Source organism: Nicotiana tomentosiformis, chromosome 3, assembly GCF_000390325.3.
Source record: "Nicotiana tomentosiformis chromosome 3, ASM39032v3, whole genome shotgun sequence".
Lineage (NCBI taxonomy): Eukaryota > Viridiplantae > Streptophyta > Magnoliopsida > Solanales > Solanaceae > Nicotiana > Nicotiana tomentosiformis.
Genome location: NC_090814.1, coordinates 757,161 through 781,198, shown reverse-complemented (window position 1 = coordinate 781,198; position 24,038 = coordinate 757,161). Strand labels below are relative to the sequence as shown.

At 37.5% G+C, this 24,038-nt stretch overlaps 1 protein-coding gene across 9 annotated transcripts; it reads right to left on the bottom strand.

The window, feature by feature from the left end:
* Positions 1–19,432: 19,432 nt before the first annotated feature.
* Positions 19,433–23,809, bottom strand: LOC104119943 (DNA damage-binding protein CMR1). 9 transcript variants are annotated; one of them, XM_009631576.4, is made up of 7 exons: positions 22,991–23,613; positions 22,187–22,472; positions 21,543–22,008; positions 20,742–21,148; positions 20,222–20,320; positions 19,776–20,059; positions 19,433–19,664 (listed from the first exon to the last, which is right to left on the bottom strand). In XM_009631576.4, exons 2-7 carry the CDS (start codon positions 22,231–22,233, stop codon positions 19,654–19,656), a joined length of 1,314 nt encoding a protein of 437 aa, XP_009629871.1. In that variant the 5' UTR covers positions 22,234–22,472; positions 22,991–23,613; the 3' UTR covers positions 19,433–19,653. The 9 variants fall into 9 exon arrangements, with proteins under 9 accessions (XP_009629871.1, XP_033508395.1, XP_070052741.1 ...); XM_033652504.2 differs by lacking the exon at positions 22,991–23,613 and adding an exon at positions 23,716–23,809 and having other exon boundaries at positions 19,433–20,059; XM_070196640.1 differs by lacking the exon at positions 22,991–23,613 and adding an exon at positions 23,625–23,643 and having other exon boundaries at positions 19,433–20,059.
* Between the last annotated feature and the right edge of the window lie 229 nt (positions 23,810–24,038).

Sequence of the window (24,038 nt, the reverse complement as noted above, 5' to 3'; positions counted from 1 at the left end):
GAACCAAAAACCTCGATTTTATAGCTTCTACCTAGAAATTCTGCATATGCGGTCACACTGTCGCATCTGTGACCCCCGCTTCTGTGGTAAAATGCTTTGCTTCTGCGAAAGCATCTTGGTCCAGCACCCCTCGCACCTACGGTAGCAAGACTCCGCTTCTGCGAACACCTTCGTGTCTGCGCTCCAATTCGTCGCACCTACGCACTCGCATCTGCGACAAATTCTCCGCTTCTGCGATCTTCCTCACCCAACCTCTTCTTGCTTCTGCGATGGACATCCCAAATCCGCGAAGTCGCTTCTACGACCAAGACTCCACAGATGTGGCACACCAGTACCAGCAAATCTTCAACAATGCAACAAGATGAAAAATGATCAGAACCACGTCCGAAACTCACCCTAGCCCCTCGGGACCCCATCCGAGTATAACAACAAGTTCCCTGATATAACACAGACCTACTCGAGGCCTCAAATCACTCATAACAATATCGAAATGACTAATCGCACCTCAAATAAAACTTAAATAAACTTTGAACTTTCAACTTCCAAAACTCGCGTTGAAACATAACAAATCAACTCAGAATGAACTCAAATTTTACACACAAGTCCCAAATGACATAACGAAACTATTCCAATTCCCAGAACAACAATCCGTATCCGATATCCACAAAGTCAACTTCCGGTCAAACTTATGAACTTTTCAAACCTTCAAATTTCCAACTTTCGCCAATTGGTGTCGAATCCTTTTGGGAACATCCAAATGCAAGTCCGGGCATACGCCTGAGTCCAAAATTACCATCCGGACCTAATGGAACCATCAAAACTCTATGCCGAGGTCAAATTTACAAAAGTCAAACTTGGTCAACTCTTCCAACTTAAAGCTTCAACGATGAAATTAATTCTTCCAAATCAATTCCGAATAACCTGAAAATCAAAACTGACGATTCACACAAGTCATAATTGTTACATCCTGTACTTTAATATTAGGATAAGTCGTAGTATTCCATATGTGCTTGAAGGGATTAAAACTATTCATGAGATTATAGAGGATTTGTGACTATGTTATTATAAGACCCCGTAAGTTTAACAACATGGATACCGTTATATACATTGGATATGGTATCTTGAGTGGAATATTTTTGTAAAAGAAAAAAGGTTTGAAAAAAAATATAATTTTATATAGTTATTGAAATTACTACTTTCGAATAGGCTTTAAATTATACACATAATATGAGAAAGTTTATGAGATTTTCTTTATTGTAAATATAGAAATTCTTTTCTCACAAGAAAAGAAGGTTATCTTTCTGCCATTTTAAGAATTAAGCGTACGAGAATTTTTTCTCTTTATAAGATACTAGGAAAATTATAAGTTGAGAAAATATATATATTTTTACATGGATGTTTTAATGAAATAATAGTGTATGTATTTATTTTATATGATACCATATGACCATGATAGTAGGGTACATAAAGTGTGTTAAAAATATATAGTATTTTAAATAATTTGAGATAATAATTGATTAATTATTGGGTAACGAAATATTACCTAATTAACTAATGAGTTATAGGATAAAATTAAAATCCTCCCTCCCCCACGTGGCAGCAAATAAGAGTAACACTTAAATGACTCTTGCCTTAGACAAACTAATTAGTGGGCACTTGGACAACAATTCTAAGACTATTACACGTAAAGAAATGACATTATCCTAGTCATCTCTACTTATCTTCAAAAGATATCCAATTCATTTCTTGGCAAAGATTATATACAAAAAGGCAAAACAAGGAATGAAGATTCATATATCTAATGATGAATGCTCAAGTTGCCGTTGCTTATATTGTTGGAATTTGGACCTTGCTTCATACTCTAATTGATTAAGCACCACGGAAACTACAATATGTGCAAGACCAACTGATCACTCCTTGCCCGTGTAGATTTTGTCTAAAGAATATTATGCGAATTTTTCTTACTTCAGGTATGCTAAGGCTAATCCTTCTTTCTTTTAGCATGATCCAAGTAACGATACGTAAACGTAATGCTATTCCATAAGTGGTTCTACTCTTAGTAGTTAAGGATGTCTATGTTATTCATTCCTGTAAAGTGATATTCAAGCATGTCTAAACATATTCCTAAATCTCTATTGAGCTATTTGATAAAGATGTTAATGTTTATAATATAGTGATACACGCATATTCATGCATATTCATTTACCACCGTGCTACGGCGGTCGGGCAGTTACCACCGGTTGGGCAGTTATGTATTATTATTTACCGCCAGTTGGGTAGACATGCATATTCATTTACCACCGAGCTACGGTCGTTCGGGCAGTCATGCATTTACCATGTAACTACGACCGGTTGGGCAGTTACATATTTACCATGGAGCTACGGCCGGTCAGGCAGTCATGCATTTACCACCGTGCTACTGCCGGTTGGGCAGTCATGCATCATACAATATGGATAATAGATTCAAAGAGAAGTTTTATATATATAAGTATAAGTATGTATATACGGTGGTACTTCAGAGATTCAGGTTGATTCTTATATGTCTTTAATTAATGTTGACTTACTGTTACGTTTCAGTTCTGCCTTACATACTCATTACATTATTCGTTATGACGTCCTTTTGTTGGGGACGCTGCATTCATGCCTGTAGGTGTAGATAATCAGTTTGACGAGCCCTCATAATAGACGAGATTAGCATTCAACAAAGGATCGGTAAGACTCCACCTCATTCGGAGTGCAGCCGAGTTTATGAGTCATCGCGTCAGAGTTTTGCTACAGACTTATGGGTAGGCCGGTACCCTATCCCATTTGATGTCATATAATCTTAGAGGCTTTGTAGACAGAGGTTCATTTTGTACAGTATGTCAGAGTCCTTGACGGTCCATATGTATTCATATTTTAAGAAAGATGGTTCATTGATACAGTGTTTGCCCACTTATAGTTATACATTACAAGTTGTGACCATGTTGGCTCATGATAGTTACAAAGAAAAAAAAAGAGTTGCTGAGTGGTTCGCTTGGGCCAGCACGGCACCGAGTGCCAGCCACGCCTCCCCAGGTTTGGGGCGTGACAAAGTAGTATCAGAGCGGGTCGTGTCCTAGGAAGTCTACAAAGCCGTGCCTAATAGAGTCTCACTTATGGGTGTGTTGCGCGCCACATTTATAATTAACAGGATATATGGCATTTAGAAAATGTTACCTTTCTTTTATTTCCAGATCGTGCCATAGAGCTGAGTCGTAAGAAGTCAGTATAAATCTTTCGCCAGATTTTGTATGCACCAAAGATGCAGGTATTACAGTAGAGCTTTAAGCGTAATTTCCATCTATGTTGAAGGGAGATTCTGAAAGAAACAGAAGATACGATGCGAGATTGAAAAGTAAATAAGGTAAAGGTGAAGAAGATACGAGATACTCAAGTACAAAAGGTTGTGAATAGTCGAGACTTCGGATATAGTTTGGGTTTTAGTTTAATTTACAGAGGAGACCCTAGTGAAAATTTTGTAAATATCTAAGAGTTAACATTCGAGGACGAATGTTCTAAAGGGGAGGAGGATGTTACATCCCGTACTTTAATATTAGGATAAGTCGTAGTATTCCATATGTGCTTGAAGGGATTAAGACTATTCATGAGATTATAGAGGATTTGTGACTATGTTATTATAAGACCCCGTAAGTTTAATAACATGGATACCGTTATATACATTGGATATGGTATCTTGAGTGGAATATTTTTGTAAAAGAAAAAAGGTTTGAAAAAAAATATAATTTTATATAGTTATTGAAATTACTACTTTCGAATATGCTTTAAATTATACACATAATATGAGAAAGTTTATGAGATTTTCTTCATTGTAAATATAGAAATTATTTTCTCACAAGAAAAGAAAGTTATCTTTCTGCCATTTTAAGAATTAAGCGTACGAGAATTTTTACTCTTTATAAGATACTAGGAAAATTATAAGTTGAGAAAATATATGTATTTTTACATGGATGTTTTAATGAAATAATAGTGCATGTATTTATTTTATATGGTACCACATGACCATGATAGTAGGGTACATAAAGTGTGTTAAACATATGTAGTATTTTAAGTAATTTGAGATAATAATTGATTAATTATTGAATAACGGGATATTACCTAATTAACTAATGAGTTATGGGATAAAATTAAAATCCCCTCCCACGTGGCAGCAAATAAGAGTAACACTTAAATGACTCTTGCCTTAGACAAACTAATTAGTGGGCACTTGGACAACAATTCTAAGACTATTACATGTAAAGAAATGACATTATCCTAGTCATCTCTACTTATCTTCAAAAGATATCCAATTCATTTCTTGGCAAAGATTATATACAAAAAGGCAAAACAAGGAATGAAGATTCATATATCTAATGATGAATGCTCAAGTTGCCGTTGCTTATATTGTTGGAATTTGGACCTTGCTTCATACTCTAATTGATTAAACACCACGGAAACTACAATATGTGCAAGACCAACTGATCACTCCTTGCCCGTGTAGATTTTGTAAATTTTTCCAACTCCAGGTATGTTAAGGCTAATCCTTCTTTTTTTTGGCATGATCCAAGTAACGATACGTAAACGTAATGCTATTACATAAATGGTTCTACTCTTAGTAGTTAAGGATATCTATGTTATTTATTCCTGTAAAGTGATATTCAAGCATGTCTAAGCATATTCTGAAATCTCTATTGAGGTATTTGATAAAGATGTTAATGTTTATAATATAGTGATACACGTATCTTCATGCATATTCATTTACTACCGTGCTACGTCCGGTCGGGCAGTTACCACCGGTTGGGCAGTTATGTATTATTATTTACCGCCGGTTGGGCAGACATACATATTCATTTACCACGGTGCTATGGTCGGTCGGGCAGTCATGCATTTACCACGGAGCTACGGCTGGTTGGGCAGTTACATATTTACCAACGAGCTACGGCTGGTCGGGCAGTCATGTATTTATCACCGTGCTACGGCCGGTCGAGCAGTTACCACTGATCAGTTGGGCAGTCATGCATCATACGATATGGATAATAGATTCAAAGAGAAGTATTATATATATATAAGTATAAGTATGTATATACGGTGGCACTTCAGAGATTCAGGTTGATTTTTATGTTTTTAATTAATGTTGACTTATTGTTACGTTTCAGTTCTGCCTTACATACTCAGTACATTATTCGTAATGACGACCTTTTGTTGGGGACGCTGCATTTATGCCTCCAGGTGTAGATAATCAGTTTGACGAGCCCTCATAATAGACAAGATTAGAATTCAGCGAAGGATCGGTAAGACTCCACCTCATTCGGAGTGCAGCCGAGTCTATGAGTCATCGCGTCAGAGTTTTGTTACAGACTTATGGGTAGGCCGGTACCCTGTCCCATTTGATGTCATATAATCTTAGAGGCTTTGTAGATAGAGGTTCATTTTGTACAGTATGTCAGAGGCCTTGACGGCCCATATGTATTCATGTTTTAAGAAAGATGGTTCATTGATACAGTGTTTGCCCACTTATAGTTATGCCTTACAAGTTGTGGCCATGTTGGCTCATGATAGTTACAAAGAAAAAGAAAGAGTTGCTGAGTGGTTCGTTCGGACCAACACGGCACCGAGTGCCAGCCACGCCTCCCCATGTTTGGGGCGTGACAATAATACATCGTACAGAGCTACTCATGCCCTTAAACTACCGAGCGAAGTGCAAAATTTCAAAACGACCGGTCGGGTCGTTACATCCTCCCCCACTTAAATATACGTTCGTCCTCGAACGTGCCAAGAGTCATTCCAAAGCCATCAAATCGTCATGTAACCTTACCATGCACATACCCGGGGGTGATCCCACGTTACCCTAATTCATATAAACCTGACGACACCACCAAACTAAAGATACTTAATCCAACCTTAGCCAATAAACCTTGGAATCTCGTATGCACACACTATAAAAGTCTGAAAAAGTTGTATCAAGCCATAACCTTAGCCCAATATGCAATCACATGATATACCACATAACTCAAATACTCGTAGCAATAATTTTCGACCACAATAACTGCTCGAAGCAAATCCGGTACCGGTAATAAACCTCATATCAAACAATACCTCGTTCTAAAACTTTCGTACACTGCCAATGATGAAAGAAGCACGCAGAAAATCATAACCACATATCAGATCAACAAGTCATGGAGATCCCTCTCCTTTGACAAGAACTATAGCCAATTTATAAGCCGATCAATGGCATTATCCTTCCAAATATACCGTAAACAAATCCAATAGCACCCATTCTAGGTTCGATGACCTCATCTCATCACACAACCACTCTAGTGATATGCCACATCAATACAACCTTAAACCATAACCCACGCAATACGTGCACTAATAAGCAACAACCAAAATGTACTCAATCATGAAAAATGACTCAAACGAGAGAACTATCCCGCAAGTTTAACAAGTACCACCACAACCACAATGCTACAAACCCATCTTACATAGTAGAACCAAGACACAAGAATCTAACACAAAAGATCATATCCCGACATAACCCAGCTGCAATGCATGACCCCATTGAAATATGAGTCCATATGAAATATCTCAAGCCACCATGCTCAAAATCAACAACTACACGCAATTCGACATCAAATACACGAAATGTATGACCATAACCACGGAGAAGAAAATAGCACAATATACCACAGTCCTGAGAGAACATAACCAAGGCGCAATCGACAATTCGACACCCCAATAACCATCTCGCTCAAATCCTGCTACAAGACCCAAATAGAACCGCACCATGTGTGCTTATAACCAAAAAATAACAACCTCTCATAGCATAGAGGAGTAACACATAGATCATATCAGAACACAAATAAGCTCAACTCTAATCGAATGGCACATCCCCCAACAATAGCAATACGGAGTCGAACAATCTAACCCAGTGTAGAATACACATCCTCGTTGGGCCTACCAATGGGACCCAAATCACTCTGGTCATCCATAAATAGATAAATAATCCTCCGAAAGTCCACAATGACCTAACCATAACATATACTATCATCTGGCTAGCTTTGGCCACATCTTCACAGTCCATAACCACGAAACAATCTACTTCTGAGAACTTCTCAGTCTCCAAATCCGTAGAATACACAAATCACCATATCTGATCCCAACTCCACCGTCCAAATGTCTAACACATCTCTCATACACGATCATCCCACGGGAATACTTCTATAATTCTTTCATGCCATATAGAAAAATCTGAATATCAACAGTCGATCAACCAGGCAAGTACCGTAATACCAATGAAGCATCCATAAGTCAACACTAAGTGCACCTTCTGAAATGTACGCTCTCCTCAGGCAATACCAAGTAGTAATATCATTCATCTAGTCATCTAAAACCGCCCATGATGTCTAAGAATTCATTCCCTTCCTTTCAAAACTAAACCGTGACCTTGCACACGCAATTCTTAATCCCACACAACATACCGCATCCTTCATGAATATGAAAAGTACGAGAATCTCATAATCAACTATGAGTCACAAGCAAACAACACACTCAATTAACTAGGAACCTTCCATTAGATCACATCCAGGAGAAAATCACAACACGCAATAACATCAAAATCCAACATGATTCTAAAGCTACCATGATCGAGAGGCAGCTATGACCTGAACGCAGGTACATCTTCAAATCTAGCTCCCGCCATGCACAACAACATCAGAATCCAACATCTGCACGCAATGTGCAGAAGTGTAGTATGAGTACAACCGACCCTATTTACACAATAAGTAACAAGCATAACCTTAGGTTGAATGTATTGATGAGCTAGAACAAAGATCAGAGTCCCATACAAATAGCCAACGACAATTCATAAAATCATACTGAAAATGCTAAAAGAAGTAACTCAGAGATATAGTTCTCAGCTCGTTCAAAATTCCAGAAAAATAGGCATGATTTTCAAGTATAACAATAAAACTCAAATCTTTTACTGAAAGCTCTATAACATGAGTAAATTTGTAAAACCATAATTTTTTTTCAAAATGTTTCCACTAGTAAATGTTTCATTATCAAATGGCATGAGGAAAGTACATCTTTATGCCTACATGCCAATGTGTATGAGAAGTCATGAATGGCGTGATACCGTATAACATGAGAAAAATGCATCTCTAAGCCTGCATGTCAAGTGCGCATGTCGAATACGATACAACATAGTGAACAACCATATGCATACTCTCTGAGTATCAATCCACTCATTCCTCCCAGTCACTCAGTCCTCACAGACACTCAGTCCTCACAGTCACTCAATCCTCCCAATCGCTCGGCAGTCGCACTCAATAGGTACCTGCGCTCATTGTGGGTGTGCAAACTCTGGAGGGGCTCCTTCAGCCCAAGTGCCATAATAAGCCAATCATGGCATAAATCATAATAACATGCTGTGGCGTGCAACCCGCTCCCATAAATATCACTCACAAACAGGACCTCGGCCTCACTCTGTCATAAATCTCTACAGTCTCTCGGGCTCACAATGTCATGAAAATCATCCCCAAAATGATGATATGATGCATCTATAAATAGTAACAGAGACTGAGATATGATATGCAAATGAATTAGTATGACAGATTATGTAACTGCAATTTAAAAAAATAACTCCACAACAGATATGAAATCAGTGGGTCCCAACAGAATCAACATATAACATAAGCATGGTTTCTAACATGGATCACAGCTCAATTACTCTAACACGTAGAAATCTTATTGATAAAAACAAGATTAGGTAACTACATGGTGCCACAGAAATAACTGAGTTATAATTCACACGGTGCACGCCTACACGCTCGTCACCTAGCATGTGCGTCACCTTAATACCTAAACACATATCATGTATATTCAGGGGTTCACACCCCCAACACCAAGTAGTGTTACCTCGAACAAGCCAAATGATGCCCCAAAATTCCATCTCGTGCGTACCCACCTCTGAATGGCTCGAAACTAGCCCAAAGCAACCAAAATACATCAAATACTGCCAAAGAAAACAAACCCAATCGATAAAGGTCGAATATTTAATCAAAAGCTCAAAATCAACCCAAAGGTCCAACCCTGGCCCGCGCTTCAAAACTCTACAAAACTTATAAAATACGACAACCCATTCAATTACGAGTCCAACCATTCTATTTTCACCCAAATCGGAGTCCGAATCGATGTTCAAAACTCAAAAACTCACTCTATGAAGCTTTAGGCTAAAACCCCCAATGTTTCATTAAAATTCATAATCCAATTACCAAAAACGAAGATAGAATTACAAAATATAATCAAAACCGAGTATAAAACACTTACCCCAATCCCTGTGATAAAATTTGCCTTCAAAATTGCTTCACCCCGAGCTCCAAATCTCAAAATATGATAAAAGAATCAAAAACCTTGATTTTGTAGCTTCTGTCCAGAAATTCCGCATATGCGGTCACATTGTCGCATCTGCGACCCCCGCTTCTGCGGTAAAATGCTTCGCTTCTGCAAAAGTATCTTGGCCCAGCACCCCTCGCACCTGCGGTAGCAAGACTCCACTTCTGCGAACACCTTCGCGCCTGCGCTCCAATTTGTCGAACCTGCGTACTCACATCTGCTCCAAATTCTCCGCTTCTGCGATCTTCCTCACCTAGCTTCTTCTCGCTTCTGCGATGGACAGCCCGCATCTGTGAAGTTGCTTCTACGACCAAGACTCCGCAGATGCAGCACACTAGTACCGGCAAATCTTTAACAATGCAACAAGATGAAAAATGATCTGAACCACGTCCGAAACTCATCCGAGCCCCTCGGGACCCCGTCCGAATATACCAACAAGTTTCATGACATAAAACTGACCTACTCGAGGCCTCAATTCACTTATAACAACACCGAAATGATGAATCGCACCTCAAATCAAACTTAAATGAACTTTCAACTTCCAACTTACAATACTCGCGTCGAAACATAACAAATCAACTCGGAATGAACTCAAATTTTGCACACATGTCTCAAATAATATAACGAAGCTATTCCAATTTCCAGAACCACAATCTGAATCCGATATACACAAAGTCAACTTCCGATAAAATTTATGAACTTTCCAAACCTTCAAATTTTCAACTTTCTCCAATTAGTGTGGAATCCTTCTCGTAACATCAAAATGCAAATCCGGGCATATGCCCCAGTCCAAAATCACCATCTGGACCTAACAGAACCATCAAAACTCCATTTCGGGGTCAAATTCACAAAAGTCAAACTTGGTCAACTCTTCCCACTTAAAGCTTCAATGCTGAAATTCATTCTTCCAAATCGGTTCTGAATAACCTCAAAACAAAAATCGACGATTCACATAAGTCATAATACATCATACAGAGCTACTCATGCCCTCAAACTACCGAGCAAAGTGTAAAAGCTCAAAACGATTGATCGGGTCATTACAAAAACCAAGGACATTATGTCTACTACCAAGCCTTTACAATTGCTTCACATAGACTTGTTTGGACCCGCTAGAACTGCCAGCATTGGAGCCAAATGATATGATTTTGTTATTGTTGATGACTACTCACATTTTACATGGGTGATTTTATTATCTCATAAAGATGAAGCATTGAAAAAGTTTAAGTTTTCTTTAAAAGAATTGAACGAGAAAAGGGGCATCTTATCACAACCATTCAAAGTGATCATGGAGGAGAATTTGAAAGCAAAGCTTTTGAAGAATTATACAAATGATCAAGGATACACTCATAATTTCTCAGCACCAAGGTCACCACAACAAAATGGAGTAGTTGAATGTAAAAATAGAACTCTACAGGATATGGCTAGAACCATAATATTAGAACATTCCCTTCCGAATCACTTATGGGCAGAAGAAGTTAGCATAACTTGTCACATTCTTAGCAGATGCTTAATTCGATCAATTTTTAAGAAGACTCCATATGAACTATGGAAAGGTAAGAAACCCAACATTGGATACTTTGACCCCTTTGGAAGTAAATGGTTTGTCCACAACAATGGAAAGGATAATCTTGGTAAGTTTGACCCAAGAAGTGATGAAGGTATATTTCTCGGCTCGAATAATAGGTCTTTTAGAATCTATAATAAGCGTACCTTATGCATAGAAGAATCAGTCCATGTTATTTTTGATGATAATAACTCTATGGCCGAGAAAGGAGATTTTGCAAGTGATGAAGAGATTAGTTAAACTTAACCAAAGGTCAGTGAACAAAAGACTGCAAAAGAAACTGCTGACAGTACAGCTGAAATCCCACAGTCGACTATGAAGACATCAGTGAGCATGATCAACCTCAGAATGAGTAGACTAATCAACGTCCTGAAGTAGTACCAAATGAATGGAGAAGCGAAACAGAATATCCTCAAAAGTTTATCATTGAAAATTCAACTAATGGAATGAAAACATGAGGAGTTTTAAAGTAAAAGGCTAACATGCACACATATCCCAAATAGAGCCAAAAAAGTTGATGAAGCTTTGAAAGACTAAAGTTGGGTACAGGCTATGCAAGAAGAACTTGATCAGTTTGAAAAAAATTAAGTTTGGACATTAGCGCCCAAACCAGCAATTGCAGCAATCATAGGAACCAAATGGGTATTCAGGAACAAACTGAATGAAGAAGGAAAAGTTATCCGGAATAAAGCGAGGCCAGTCGCTCAAGGTTACTCTCAACAGGAAGGAGTAGACTATGATGAAACCTTTGCTCCAGTGGCACGGTTAGAATCAATTCGTATCTTATTAGCATATGCCTCTTTTAAAGATTTTAAACTATTTCAAATGGATGTTAAAGTGTGTTTTTAAATGGCTTCATTGATGAGGAGGTTTATGTAAAACAACCTCCTGGTTTTAAAAACTCATAGTTTTCTTATCATGTGTTTAAGTTGACTAAGGCTCTCTATGGGCTAAAACAAGCATCTAGAGCTTGGTATGAAAGACTAAGCTCATTTTTGGTTAGTCCTGGATTTTCGAGAGGTAAGATTGATACTACTTTTCATCAAAAGATCATTTTCAGGAAATCTCATTATTCAAATCTATGTTGATGATATTATATTTGGAAGTGCTAACCCTGTTCTATGCAAGGAATTGTCACATCTCATGGAAAGTGAGTTTGAAATGAGCATGAAGGGAGAATTGACTTTCTTCCTTAGACTTCAAATTCATCAATCGGATGAAGGGATCTCTATGTGTTAGACAAAGTACACAAAGGAGCTAATACAAAAATTCGGAATGAGCAATGTTAAGGAAATTGGTACTCCCATGAGTCCAGCTACATCTCTTGACAAAGATGAAGAAGGAAAACTAGTAGATGAATCAAAATCTCGTTGAATGATTGGATCTCTACTTTATTTAACTGCTAGTCGTCCTTACATAATGTTTAGTGTATGCAGATGTGCCAGGTTCTAAGTAGCTCCCAAGGAGTCACATTTAACAATTGTGAAGCGAATTATTAGATATCTTATTGCAACTACATCACATGGATTATGGTATCCACGCCTTAATAATATTAAGCTTGAAGATTCTTCAGACACAGATCTTGCAGGTGATAAAGATGACATGAAAAGCACAAGTGGGACTTGTTAACTACTTGGCAAATCGCTTATTTCCTGAAATAGTAAGAAACAGGGATCAGTTGCACTATCTACAACTGAGGTTGAATACACTTCCACTGGACAATGCTATGCTCAACTGCTTTGGATGACTCGTCAACTAACTTATTATGATCTTTCGCTTAAGCTTGTTAAAATTTTCTGTGATAATTCTAGTGCTATCTGTCTTTCAAAACTTTCTGTGCATCATTCTAAAGCAAAGCATATAGATATCAAGCATCATTTCATTATAATAAGGGTGACATTGAATTATCGTTTGTTAACACGGAAAATCAATTAGCTGATATTTTTATTAAGCCTCTTCTAGAGGATAGTTTCAAACTCTTAGGTATTTACTTGGCATTATTACCTTTTCAAAATAAGCCATTAATTTTCTTTTACTTCAAAGATTACGTGTCAAAATAATTTTGGTAAAAAATCTTTTGTACTGTGTTACTTCATTATTACTTCCTGCAACATTTATTATGCGCCTCCATTTTTAGCACTTCTTTCCGCTTTTTTAGTTTATCAAGATGGAAACAGAATCAATCAGTGCCGTCTATTGCCTTTCTCTGCCCTGTCAGTCATGTCGATTCAGTCACGTCGCTTCACTCCTCTCTCCATCTCTATAAGTCCGCCTCTCCATTGAAGTTCTCTGTATACATCCTTTACTCATCCTCTCTAGCAGCTAAAGCTTCAAAGAATCCCTCTGCTTCCACTCGCAAAAGCACCCGGTCCAAATCGAAACCCCCTTCTCAACCATTAAAACCAGTCACTATTAGCTCTGACCACTTTGAGGGTTTCTCGTCTTCTCAATAAATCTTCTCCGACGTTGCTCGAATAGAAGGTAAATATAGAGCTGGACAGTGTACTGGAGTCCGAACTAAACTATTGGGATTCTCTCAACAGAGATAAGTTTGTCTCCTTCAAAGGCAAGTCAATTGCTCATGGAAGGATCATCAATTTGGAAGATATGTGAGCCCTAAATTACAAGGTAAAATATTTCTTCACTTTTCAAGGTTGGGAAAACTTCTTTTCCCTAACCCTTCCAAAAGTCTATGAAGATTTGGTTCCCATGTTCTGTGAAAATCTTCGTTCCCAAATATCTGATAAAATTGAGTCACTCGTGCTAGGTCAGTGTATTATTCTAGACTGTTCTACTTTTGATTCCCTGTTTAAGTGTAAAAGTTCTGGTTATTCTACCATGTTTAAAAACTCACGGCCTGATGATTTTGAAGTGTCTTTTGAACAAGCCAAACAAGGTCTTGCTGATTCCCTGTCTGATTTCCTGCCAAACCAATTAGGACCAAGCGACATCAATTTTGAAACTCGTTTTATTTCCCACATTGTTGCCACCACCATTCTTCCCAGAACTGGTTCCTACACCACTCTATCTCAAAGGTACACCTTTTTGGTCTACTGTCTTCTTACCAAGCACAAAGTGAAACTGTCCTCCCGCGTAATAAATTTTATGATTGAATGTGCTGAAGATCCCTCAAGCCTACCCTATGGGATGGTCATTACTTACCTCCTCGAGGCCTTCAATATTCCTCTTTCAAGCTATTCCTATGTATCTACTTCCAAGTGCTATAATAATAGGGTGTTTGTCACTATGGGATATGTTTCTGCGGATGGTATTTGCATAAAGAAACAGGAAGTTGAAGCCAAAGTGACCCCCTTCAGTTCCAAGGTAAAGGTTGATACCTCTTAGACTGCCATCAATAATCCAAAGTGCTTGAAAAGATAGTTGTACTTGATGACAAGCTGACTGACATCAAAGAGCTACTACTGGCCACCCGGACCTCAGTTGGAGATATCTATGTAGTTCCAAAGGAAACAGGATCTGACGTGTCCAAGTTAAGAGTCATGATGCTGAAAACTGCAGAAAAGGCAGTGAAAGCGTTCAAAGAAGTGTATGATCATGTGGATGGAGTCTCAGTCACAATGAATGGTAGTTTTGATCGCCTCAAAGAAGCTATTTGCAATACCCTTACCTATTTTCTCCATCATTAATCCGTGTTGGTTGTTTAGACAAATTCTTTTGGTCTCTCTAGATGATTATTTTTGCATGTTTTTTATGGATACTCTGTGGATGACTATAATTAAGCATGTTGTCTGGTAATCTTACCTGCTAGTAGTTAGCCTTGCTTAGACCTCTTTTTGATTGATCCAAATGGGGAGAAATAGTATAGACTAACTTTGTAGGATGCAAGATGTAGTCGACTGATTGAACAAAAGTCAAATAGAATACTAACTTGCAGGATGTCGCTCAGTCGATTGATTGAAGTCAACTACTAGGAATCTGAGTGAGGGGGAGTATCTGAATGAGGGGGAGTAGACTCCAAGTAATCAACGTACCTTACAACAAGTTGAGGGGGAGCCGACTAGAGCAGGAATCTATAAAACTGGAAGTAAAATGAATTAAGTTTTTTTTGTCATCATAAAAAATGAAGAGATTGTTAGATATATATTTTAATAATAGACAATAACTTAATTCTACTTGTAGAAAATCAATTCAAAAGAAGGATGTCACAAGAATTGGAAATATTCTAGCAGAAGATCTGAAAGCAAGAATCAAGGAGTCAAACGTTCAAGTCAAGATCCAAAGGCAAGAATCAAGGAGTAAAATTGATGTGACCGCGTGTTTATGGAAAACGGATACTTGATGCAACTATTTATGGAAGGCATAAATCAATTAGCAAAGAAGATCAATAAATCAGTATATAAGATCAATCAATCTACATAAAAGATCTACATAGAATATTCATCTCAACGGCTTGCAAGAAAAAGGAAATCAAGGAAGCAACAGAAGGAAAGTCCATTCTATTCTTGGAAGAAAATCATTGTGATTGATTATGAGAATTAAATCCCTTGGGTTTCCTTTCAATCATTACACTCTCATGTCGTGAAGGATGGAGACAACTCATTATATATATTCTACAGAAGATGCCAAGGAATGACATAATTTGATCGAACCAATTTCAATCTCTTTGTTCTACTTCAAACAAGCACTATAGACTGCCATAGATTTCTTGTGTAACTAGGAAGAGAAAAAAGAGAGAAAAGAAAACCAGTGAGGCATTGTAACGAGCATAGAGAGAAAAACAAATTGACAAAAGCTGTTGGTGTATAACAACATCAACCCATCTGTACTAATCCACTTCATACTTGAAAGAGAACACCCTTGCAACCCAAGGGGACTTGTAACGACCCGGCCGGTCGTTTCGAGAGTTGTGGCTCCGTTCTCCCATTCACTACTCTATTTGTGCTTTATAGCTGTTATATGAATTATCGGGTTAGTTAGTTCGGGTCTGGAGAGAATTCAGAGTGAAATGAGACACTTAGTCTCTTAAATGGAAAGTTTAAGTTGGAAAAGTCAACCGGATGTTGATCTATGTGTAAACGATCTCGGATTTGAATTTTGATGATTCTGTTAGCTCCGTTGGGTGATTCTGGACTTAGGAGCGTGTCTGGATTGTGATTTGGAGGTCAGGAGTAGAATTAGTCTTGAAATGGCGAAAGTCGAATTTTTGGGAAGTTTGACCGAGGGGTTGACTTTTCGATATCGGAGTCGGATTCTAATTCCGGAAGTTGGAATAGGTTCATGGGGTCATTTGTGACTTGCGTGCAAAATTTGAGGTCAATCGGACGTGAATTGATAGGTTTCAGCGTCGTTTGTAGAATTTGGAAATTTCAAAGTTTATTAGGCTTGAATCCGTGTGTAATTCGTGTTTTTGAAGTTGTTTGAGGTGGTTTGAGAGTTTAAATAAGTTCGTATTGGGATATAAGGCTTATTGGTATGTTTGGTTGAGGTCCCGAGGGCCTCGGATTGATTTCGGGTGGTTAACGGACCAAGGTTCGAAGTTGAGGAATTACTGAAGGTTTGCAACTACTGGTGTAATCGCATCTGTAGATTGGGGACCGCAGATGCGAGCTCGTAGAAGCGAGAAAAGGGACCGCAGAAGCGGCCAGGGATGCTTTGGTCAGAGGCCGCAGATGCGGCCATGCGCGCGCAGAAGCGGTTTGCGCAGAAGCAGACGTTAGGCGCAGATGCGGAGATTGGCGCAGGTGCGAGGGTTGTTCCGCACATGCGATTGGCGCAGAAGCGGGAAAGGAGAACACCTGCGAGACCGCAAAAGCGGCCAAGTTACCGTAGGTGCGGAAGGCCTGGGCAGAGTCTATAAATGCTAGACTTCGCGATTTTGGCTTCATTTCATCATTTTAAGCTCCGATTTTGGAGATTTTGAGAGGGCTTTTCAAGTGGAATTCTTGAGGTAAGTTCTTTTTGTTCATTTTTCTTCAATAATTATGTTTCCCCATTAATTTCCCACCTAGATGGTGTATTTTTGAGGTGTAAATTGGGGGTTTGAGTCTAGGGATTTGGAGAGTTGGTTTTGAGGATTTGAATGACCAACTGGTGTCGGATTTTGATGAATTTGGTATGGTTAGACTCATGAGTGAATGGACTTTCGTATTTTGTGACTTTTGTCGAATTTCGAGATGTGGGCCCGGGGGCCGGATTTGGACCGATTTTGGATTTTGGCTATAATTTCATATTTTTCTTGTGAAATTGATTCCTTTAGCCTATATTGATTGTATTGTACTGCTTGTGGCTAGATTCAGGACGTTTGGAGACTGATTTGAGGGATAAGGGCATTTTGGAGTAGAGTTTATCCCGGATTGAGGTAAGTAACACTTTCAAACTGGGTTTTGAGGGTTCGAAACCTCGAATTATGTGTTATGTGATTGGTATTGAGGTGACACACATGCCAAGTGATGGGCGTGCGGGCGTGCACCGTGAGAATTGTGACCTGGTTGACTCCATGGCACTGTATAGTGGTTCTACCTTGTTGGTATCCATGTTTTCATCATGTGATAAAGTAATTGAGTTGTCACTCATGCTAGATATCATGTTTATGCTTTATGCCGATACAATTGGGAACCATAGTGGTCGTTGCTTGCTGTTGTCTTACTGATTTCATTGATATTTTGTACTTAGTCATATTCATATCATATCTGAGTCTCTGTTGTTAATTATTGATACATCATATTATTGTTTTCGGGCTAGTATCATGACATTGTGAGCCCGTGAGAAAGAGACTAGAGAGATTGATAACTGAGTAAGGCCGAGGGCCTGATTATGAGTGACATTTATGGGATCGGGCTGCACGCCACAGCGGTTATATTGATTTATGATAGCGCTTGGGCTGAAGGAGCCCCTTCGGAGTCTGCACACCCCCCAAGTGAGCGCAGTTGATATTATTGAGGGATTGATCTTCCTTGGACATGGATCTTGTCCGAAGCATTTTATACCTGAAGATGGATCTTCTCCATGGGTTGGATTTTCCCTACTGGGTGACTGATGGTCAGTAATGTATATATTCCGGAATGGATCTTCCCTGGGCCGTTTGGGCCATATACAATACCGAGTGATTGAGCATTTGAGAGTGTGAGCACATGAAGCTGTCAGCATGGTGCATCATATACAATATGTGCATTGGCATGGTAGAAGTAGAGGAGTTATATTTTTCATATCATTCAGATTGATCCTTTTTACTGTTTTAAGATATCTATCGAACTTGAAAGCATGCCTACATTTCTGCACTGTTATTTTCTATATTGAGTTGTGCCGGTTGAGTTCGTTACTACTTTCAGCCCACAGTTTGGGTTTGCTACTTACTTAGTTGGTTGTACCCACGCTACACCCTGCACCTCATGTGCAGATCTAGGTACTTCCGGTTACGGCGGCTGCTGATTGAGGAGACAGGATCTCGGAGACTATCGAGGTAGTTGCATGGCATTCGCAGGCCTTGACTCTCCTTCATTATCTTTATCTGTACTTCAGTTTTTACTCCTTAGACATTGTAGTAGACTGTATTCTGACATAGATGCTCATGTACTCGGTGACACCTCGATTTTTGTGAGGGATTTATATTACGTTATGGTTTTATTTCGGGTTTTAAATGGTTTCTTAGATATTAACTGCTTCTGTTTTATTTTCAAATTTTTTATTTGGTGATCTGGTTGAGTAGTTGGCTTGCCTAGTTCCACGATAGGCACCATCACGACGGTTGATTTTGGGGTCGTGACAGGACTGAACGTAGGATTTATTCTGAATCTGAATCAGTATAAAAATATTCTGTTATTTACTTTTTGCAATTTATTTTTCTATATTCAATTTTCAAAAGCCTAGTCGACTAGAATGCAAGTTAGTGGACTACCTCGAAAAAAAATAAAAATAAATTACAATTCACTCCTCCTGTTGCACTTTCACTTAACCCTACGTAACTTGTGTTTGAACTTAACGATCCCAAAGATTTAGAACTATGCTCCATCAATGCAATTCTTTAAGAAATATGCTCTAACATGTCTTACTTGTAGTGTTAATAAAAAGGAAAAAAAATATGAGGTAAAATCACTTCCTTATAAAACTGTATTTTTCTGGAGAGAATAGAGTAGCCAATGCTCTTTTACTGATTACAATCAAAGATATGCGACTAGGTGACTCTACTCCAGCTTTAGAATTTTATGCAGCTTCTTTTATTTAGCGTATACCTCATCCGTTTCAATTAAGATAATGTAGTTTGACTTGACACAAAGTTTCAGGGTCCTAAAAGCTTAAGGGCAAAAACTTTATGGGGCCATAATATTTGTCTCGCTATAAAAGTTTCTCATTAATGGTAAAATAAAAATTTTAAAGTTAAGTTGTTTCTAAATATAGAAATGTGTCATTCCTTTTGAAACGGACTAATAAGAAAAGTGTGTCATTTAAATTGAAACGGAAAAAGTATTACTTATCAAAGCAATTAGCTAGCATCAAACATTAACAATTTTCTTTAATTTATTAAAGTACTTCATGAAAATTTAATCATTCTCCACAAAAACACATAAAAAGATGAAAACAATTCCATATTTACTCTATGCATGTCATCCGCTACTTCACCGGAGCATATCTCGAGATAGAAACAAATACATTGTCCTTAAGAAAACATAGTCTAAGTGGTAAGCTTCTATTTAGAGGCCGTTTCAGCGAACCAAATAGTTTTAACCAAAACCTGTATTTGTGTTAAGAAATATACATAAGTAAATTGCCTTTTTTAGACTTTGGAATGCATAAACTCAAGATTCTGGATCGGCTGCTGCTTTTACCCACATACATACTTTACCTTTGCCTGTGGCACCAGCAAGTGTTCCAACCATATAAGGATGAGCAGCCAAACGGTATGGAACAGTATGCATGTAATCACTTTGCAAAGTACGCACAACCTTCTTCTCAACAGTAGAAATGATATCGACTCCATTTTTGTCATCATCAATCTTCTTCTCAACAGTAGAAATGACATCGACTCCATTTTTGTCATCATTTTTGAGCTTTTCTTTTCTTTTGTGCTTCTGCTTTTCCTGAATCTTGCCAATGTAGACATATGAGTCATCCCAGCCCCAGATTCCTCTGTTCCAAAAGTGGATTAGATATTTTACAAGAAAATGGCTCTTTAAAAGTCGAACAAATGTAACACAGTTTTCTTGCGAATGAATTGTTCTTATATAGATCTAATGTCTCTGTACAAGTCTTCATGAGGTAATGGTCTAAAAAAACAATTTATGTTCATACCTTAATGTGGAAATGTATTCACCACTTAGGTTGTTGTGGTGTATCAGGAACTTCTCCTCATAGTTTTCTCCTCCAAATATACCAATAGTATTGTCCGAGCTGTGTTAAACATGAAATTACCAATATAATTACTGATCTAGGAGATACCAAACAATTGATAGAATAAAAAAAACAGACAGTCAAAGTATCTCAAGAAAATTAAGCAGAAGAACAAAATTGATAGAGTGGTTTCATTTTTTATACTATGAAGACCTTTTCCTCTTAAAATTTCCTACAAATACATCTTCACAAAAATATATATTTCTAAAAAACGTAACATTGGCAATATTCTTTTCATGCATTTTACTATCAAATGTTTGTTTTGAAAGTACTTATAGGATTTGAAGTAATTTCGATATCTGAATTCACTGAATTTTATTTCACTGAATTATCTAATCATATGACATCACTCGATTCTGTCAAAATCATTAAAGCATTTAATGTATGTAGGAATGAAAGGGGCTTCATTAGTAGCACAAACCTAGTTGTTGCAAGAAAACTCCCAAAAGGTGAAAAGTAGGCGGAATGAATTGGACCACCATGTCTAATAGTTGTCAATGATTTTGGTTGATCTCTGCTAATACTTCTCAAGTCCCACACAGAGAAAGTCCTGTCTGCTGAGCTTGTAACTACAATATTAGGATCATCTGGCTTGCAATGTATCGTATTGATTCTCTCTTCGTGCAATTTCCATAATGACGATAGTGTGCTTGCCCTTACATCAAATATTTTTAGCGCTCCAATTTCATCACCAAAATATAAACAGTTTATGTCCTCTACTCGATGACATATGGAATATATTGCATAAGTATCCTGATATACCTCTTCGAAAGCCTCCTTTTCAACATCCAGCAACATAATACGTTGATCATAACTTGAAGTAAATATCTGCAAGTATGTGTATAAGTAAAGTTGTTGAATGTCAGACTAATTAACTAATATGATCAATAACCATATTATAGACATGAAGATGATGTGATATATGAAATAGCTCATATACAGTACATGAATAGCTTTTCGTTTTCATTGTCAGTTCTCACATATTTGGGGTTCTAGTTAGATTATTGTTACAAGAGTCATCACAAATTTTTAAAGTCCAAAAAGGAAGAAATTTAAAGAGGAAAACAATATCGAACTTTAAAGGTTTTACACCAAGCATTACTATGAAATTAAAACAGAAATTAGCTATGAAATTCATCACTTTGATAATCCGTCATTAATAGGATTAACAACTGATTCTTTAGTTTAGCAACAAAATAGAAAATCAAAACAGAGTTATCACCTTCAACATGGAGAATGGCTCAATTACAATTCCAGATATTTTGGACTGGTGAGGTTGATACAGATAAATTCCATTGTCCCCGTTCTCCTCTTCAAAATCTACGTTCCATAGCCCCAAATAGCCAAGCTCATCGCCTACAAATATTACTTTCATATTCGCTGCGGGAAGAAACTTCACATCTGAAATGGCACCTTTCACCACTTGTGTTCTTCCGTTGGGGTTCAACTCTAACCTTTCCAGATCAACTTGCCGATCAGTAAGTGTTGTATCCAGTAGCGGATCATTTCTTCTCAAACTTCTTATTGTTTTAACCATACCATCGCACGAAAACTCCTCACAAGTAGAAGAATTTTTCGATAATTTCCTTGCGTCAATTTTATCAATGAGGCCATCACTCAATTCTGGTGGCATTCCTTGACTTCTACGAGATAAGCGGCGAATAAAACTTGTCGCTTCAACTTCATCTCTACAATTGAATTCATCATACACGTAAAATTAATCAGAACTGGAAAGTGGAAAATGATATGCATGTCTATCTTCTGGTTCGGGGTACTGAATAATTAAGAGTTTAATAGTACAACAATGTAAACAGTACATATTGATGTTAATTATATATTTTGGAGAAGGAAAGATATATATAGAACCTTTTGCTTCTTTGCCGCTTGGAAGCTGCTCTTTTGTTATCAGCCATTGCTAATGATTAAGAAAACACGAGAAAAGGTCACTCAACAAAGAAAGGAGAGGATTGTTTAGTATACGCAATCCATGATGGCTGCTCTCATTTCGTACGATTGGGAAGAAGGCTTAAAATTGTCTCTAGTGATAGACCATGAGTTCAACAGCCACCCAGTGTAATAGCCACTTATATCCTCGGAACCGTGCTCACCACTGCTCTAGGTACATGGCTCTTCTATATGCATTACTGAAAATCTACAATTAGATATAAAGGAAATGTTAACTAATTTACTTAGATTTTAAACACTTAACCAAGAGAGAGTTGTGAACCACATGAATCCATTTGCCATGATGGTGAACTTGAAGTCCTTTGAATGAAGTTACAAAGTCTAACGCCAAATAATCCACAGGTTCTCCATGCTTTGAACTATTTGAGCTTTGTAACTGACGCAACTTTGCTTTTACTTCTTGTATTTTCCATACATACTTTTTCATAAATTCAAATCATAGGATAAAGGAAACATCCATGACCAGAATATGAAATTGTGCTAATTTACTAATAACATGAAATAAGTTTCAACAGTAATCGAGTCTAACCTCATTAGAATTGTCATATCTCATCCCAAGGTTTACCATTTTTAGCAGATTCAATCTTCAAAATTAAGATATCCGTTCAACTTGCCATATCAGATCCTTATAAAAGACTTCTAGCCGTGATTGAGCCATTCAATAATTATGTTAAAAAATATTTCGCTAACAATAACTAAACAAACCTGGGCATCAAAATCTCATTGTGTCAAATGTTCACAACTAATCTGACATTCTTTTATCTCTTTCTATAGCTCCGCAATGTTTTCTTCAAGCAAAGAAATTTTGTGCTTAAGGATTTGCTCATCATACGTAGAAACTCAATATTATCAAATGTTTGATAGTAGTTAAAGACCAATACTTTAAAAACAAAATAAGGAATAGGAAAGGTTGGAAGAGTAATAATTGAGACTTTTAAGCTTTCCAAACTGCAGAATATAAAAGGCTAGAGCAATAATTGATCCTTCGAATCTATAGTAAGATAAATAGGAAGATAGGGGGAACAAAAGCCAAAGAATTAGATGAACGGTGAGTTTAAATAAGCTGGATCCATTAATAAACAACAAAATTAATTTTTTTGGAAATTGCTGGGCACAACATTCTTCCAATAATGTTCGCCTTTTAGGTTATCATTGGAATCTAAGCATTAATTGTTAAGCTATCGAAGAAACAGAAAAAGGAAAAAGAGAAGAGAATCAAGCAATTTACAAAGGCAGATCATTGAAAAGAACACAAATGGATTGCGTATAGTAAACAATCATGATTTATAATCCCAAAATCTTTTTCAAATTCTCATCAACACACAAAGAAGTTGTTTACCTGTAAAACGATACAATTGAATTTATACATAATTTTTAGACAAGTGAATTAATTTGATCCTCACATAATAAATTATATAAATATACAATACCTAGCTTTGAAATGGAGACGAAATAGCAAAACCAATAATTTAGAGAACAGGGCTTCCGGGCACAATAATGAAATCAAAAAGCAAGAAGATAAGATTATATTAACCTTTGAATAGAGTACAATGTATATTTGCCAGAAAATTTGTGTCCTATACAATGATAATAGAGCTCACTATTCATAGCTGTACCTAGGGAATAAGGTCCTAGGATCAAGTCCGTCAATTATGAGGGCCATTGAAGAATGTGTAACAGCGGGCATGAATGCCATATTCTTTGTAACGGGCAGTGTACTTAATGCTGTAGAATATTTTTCATTAAATGCTCT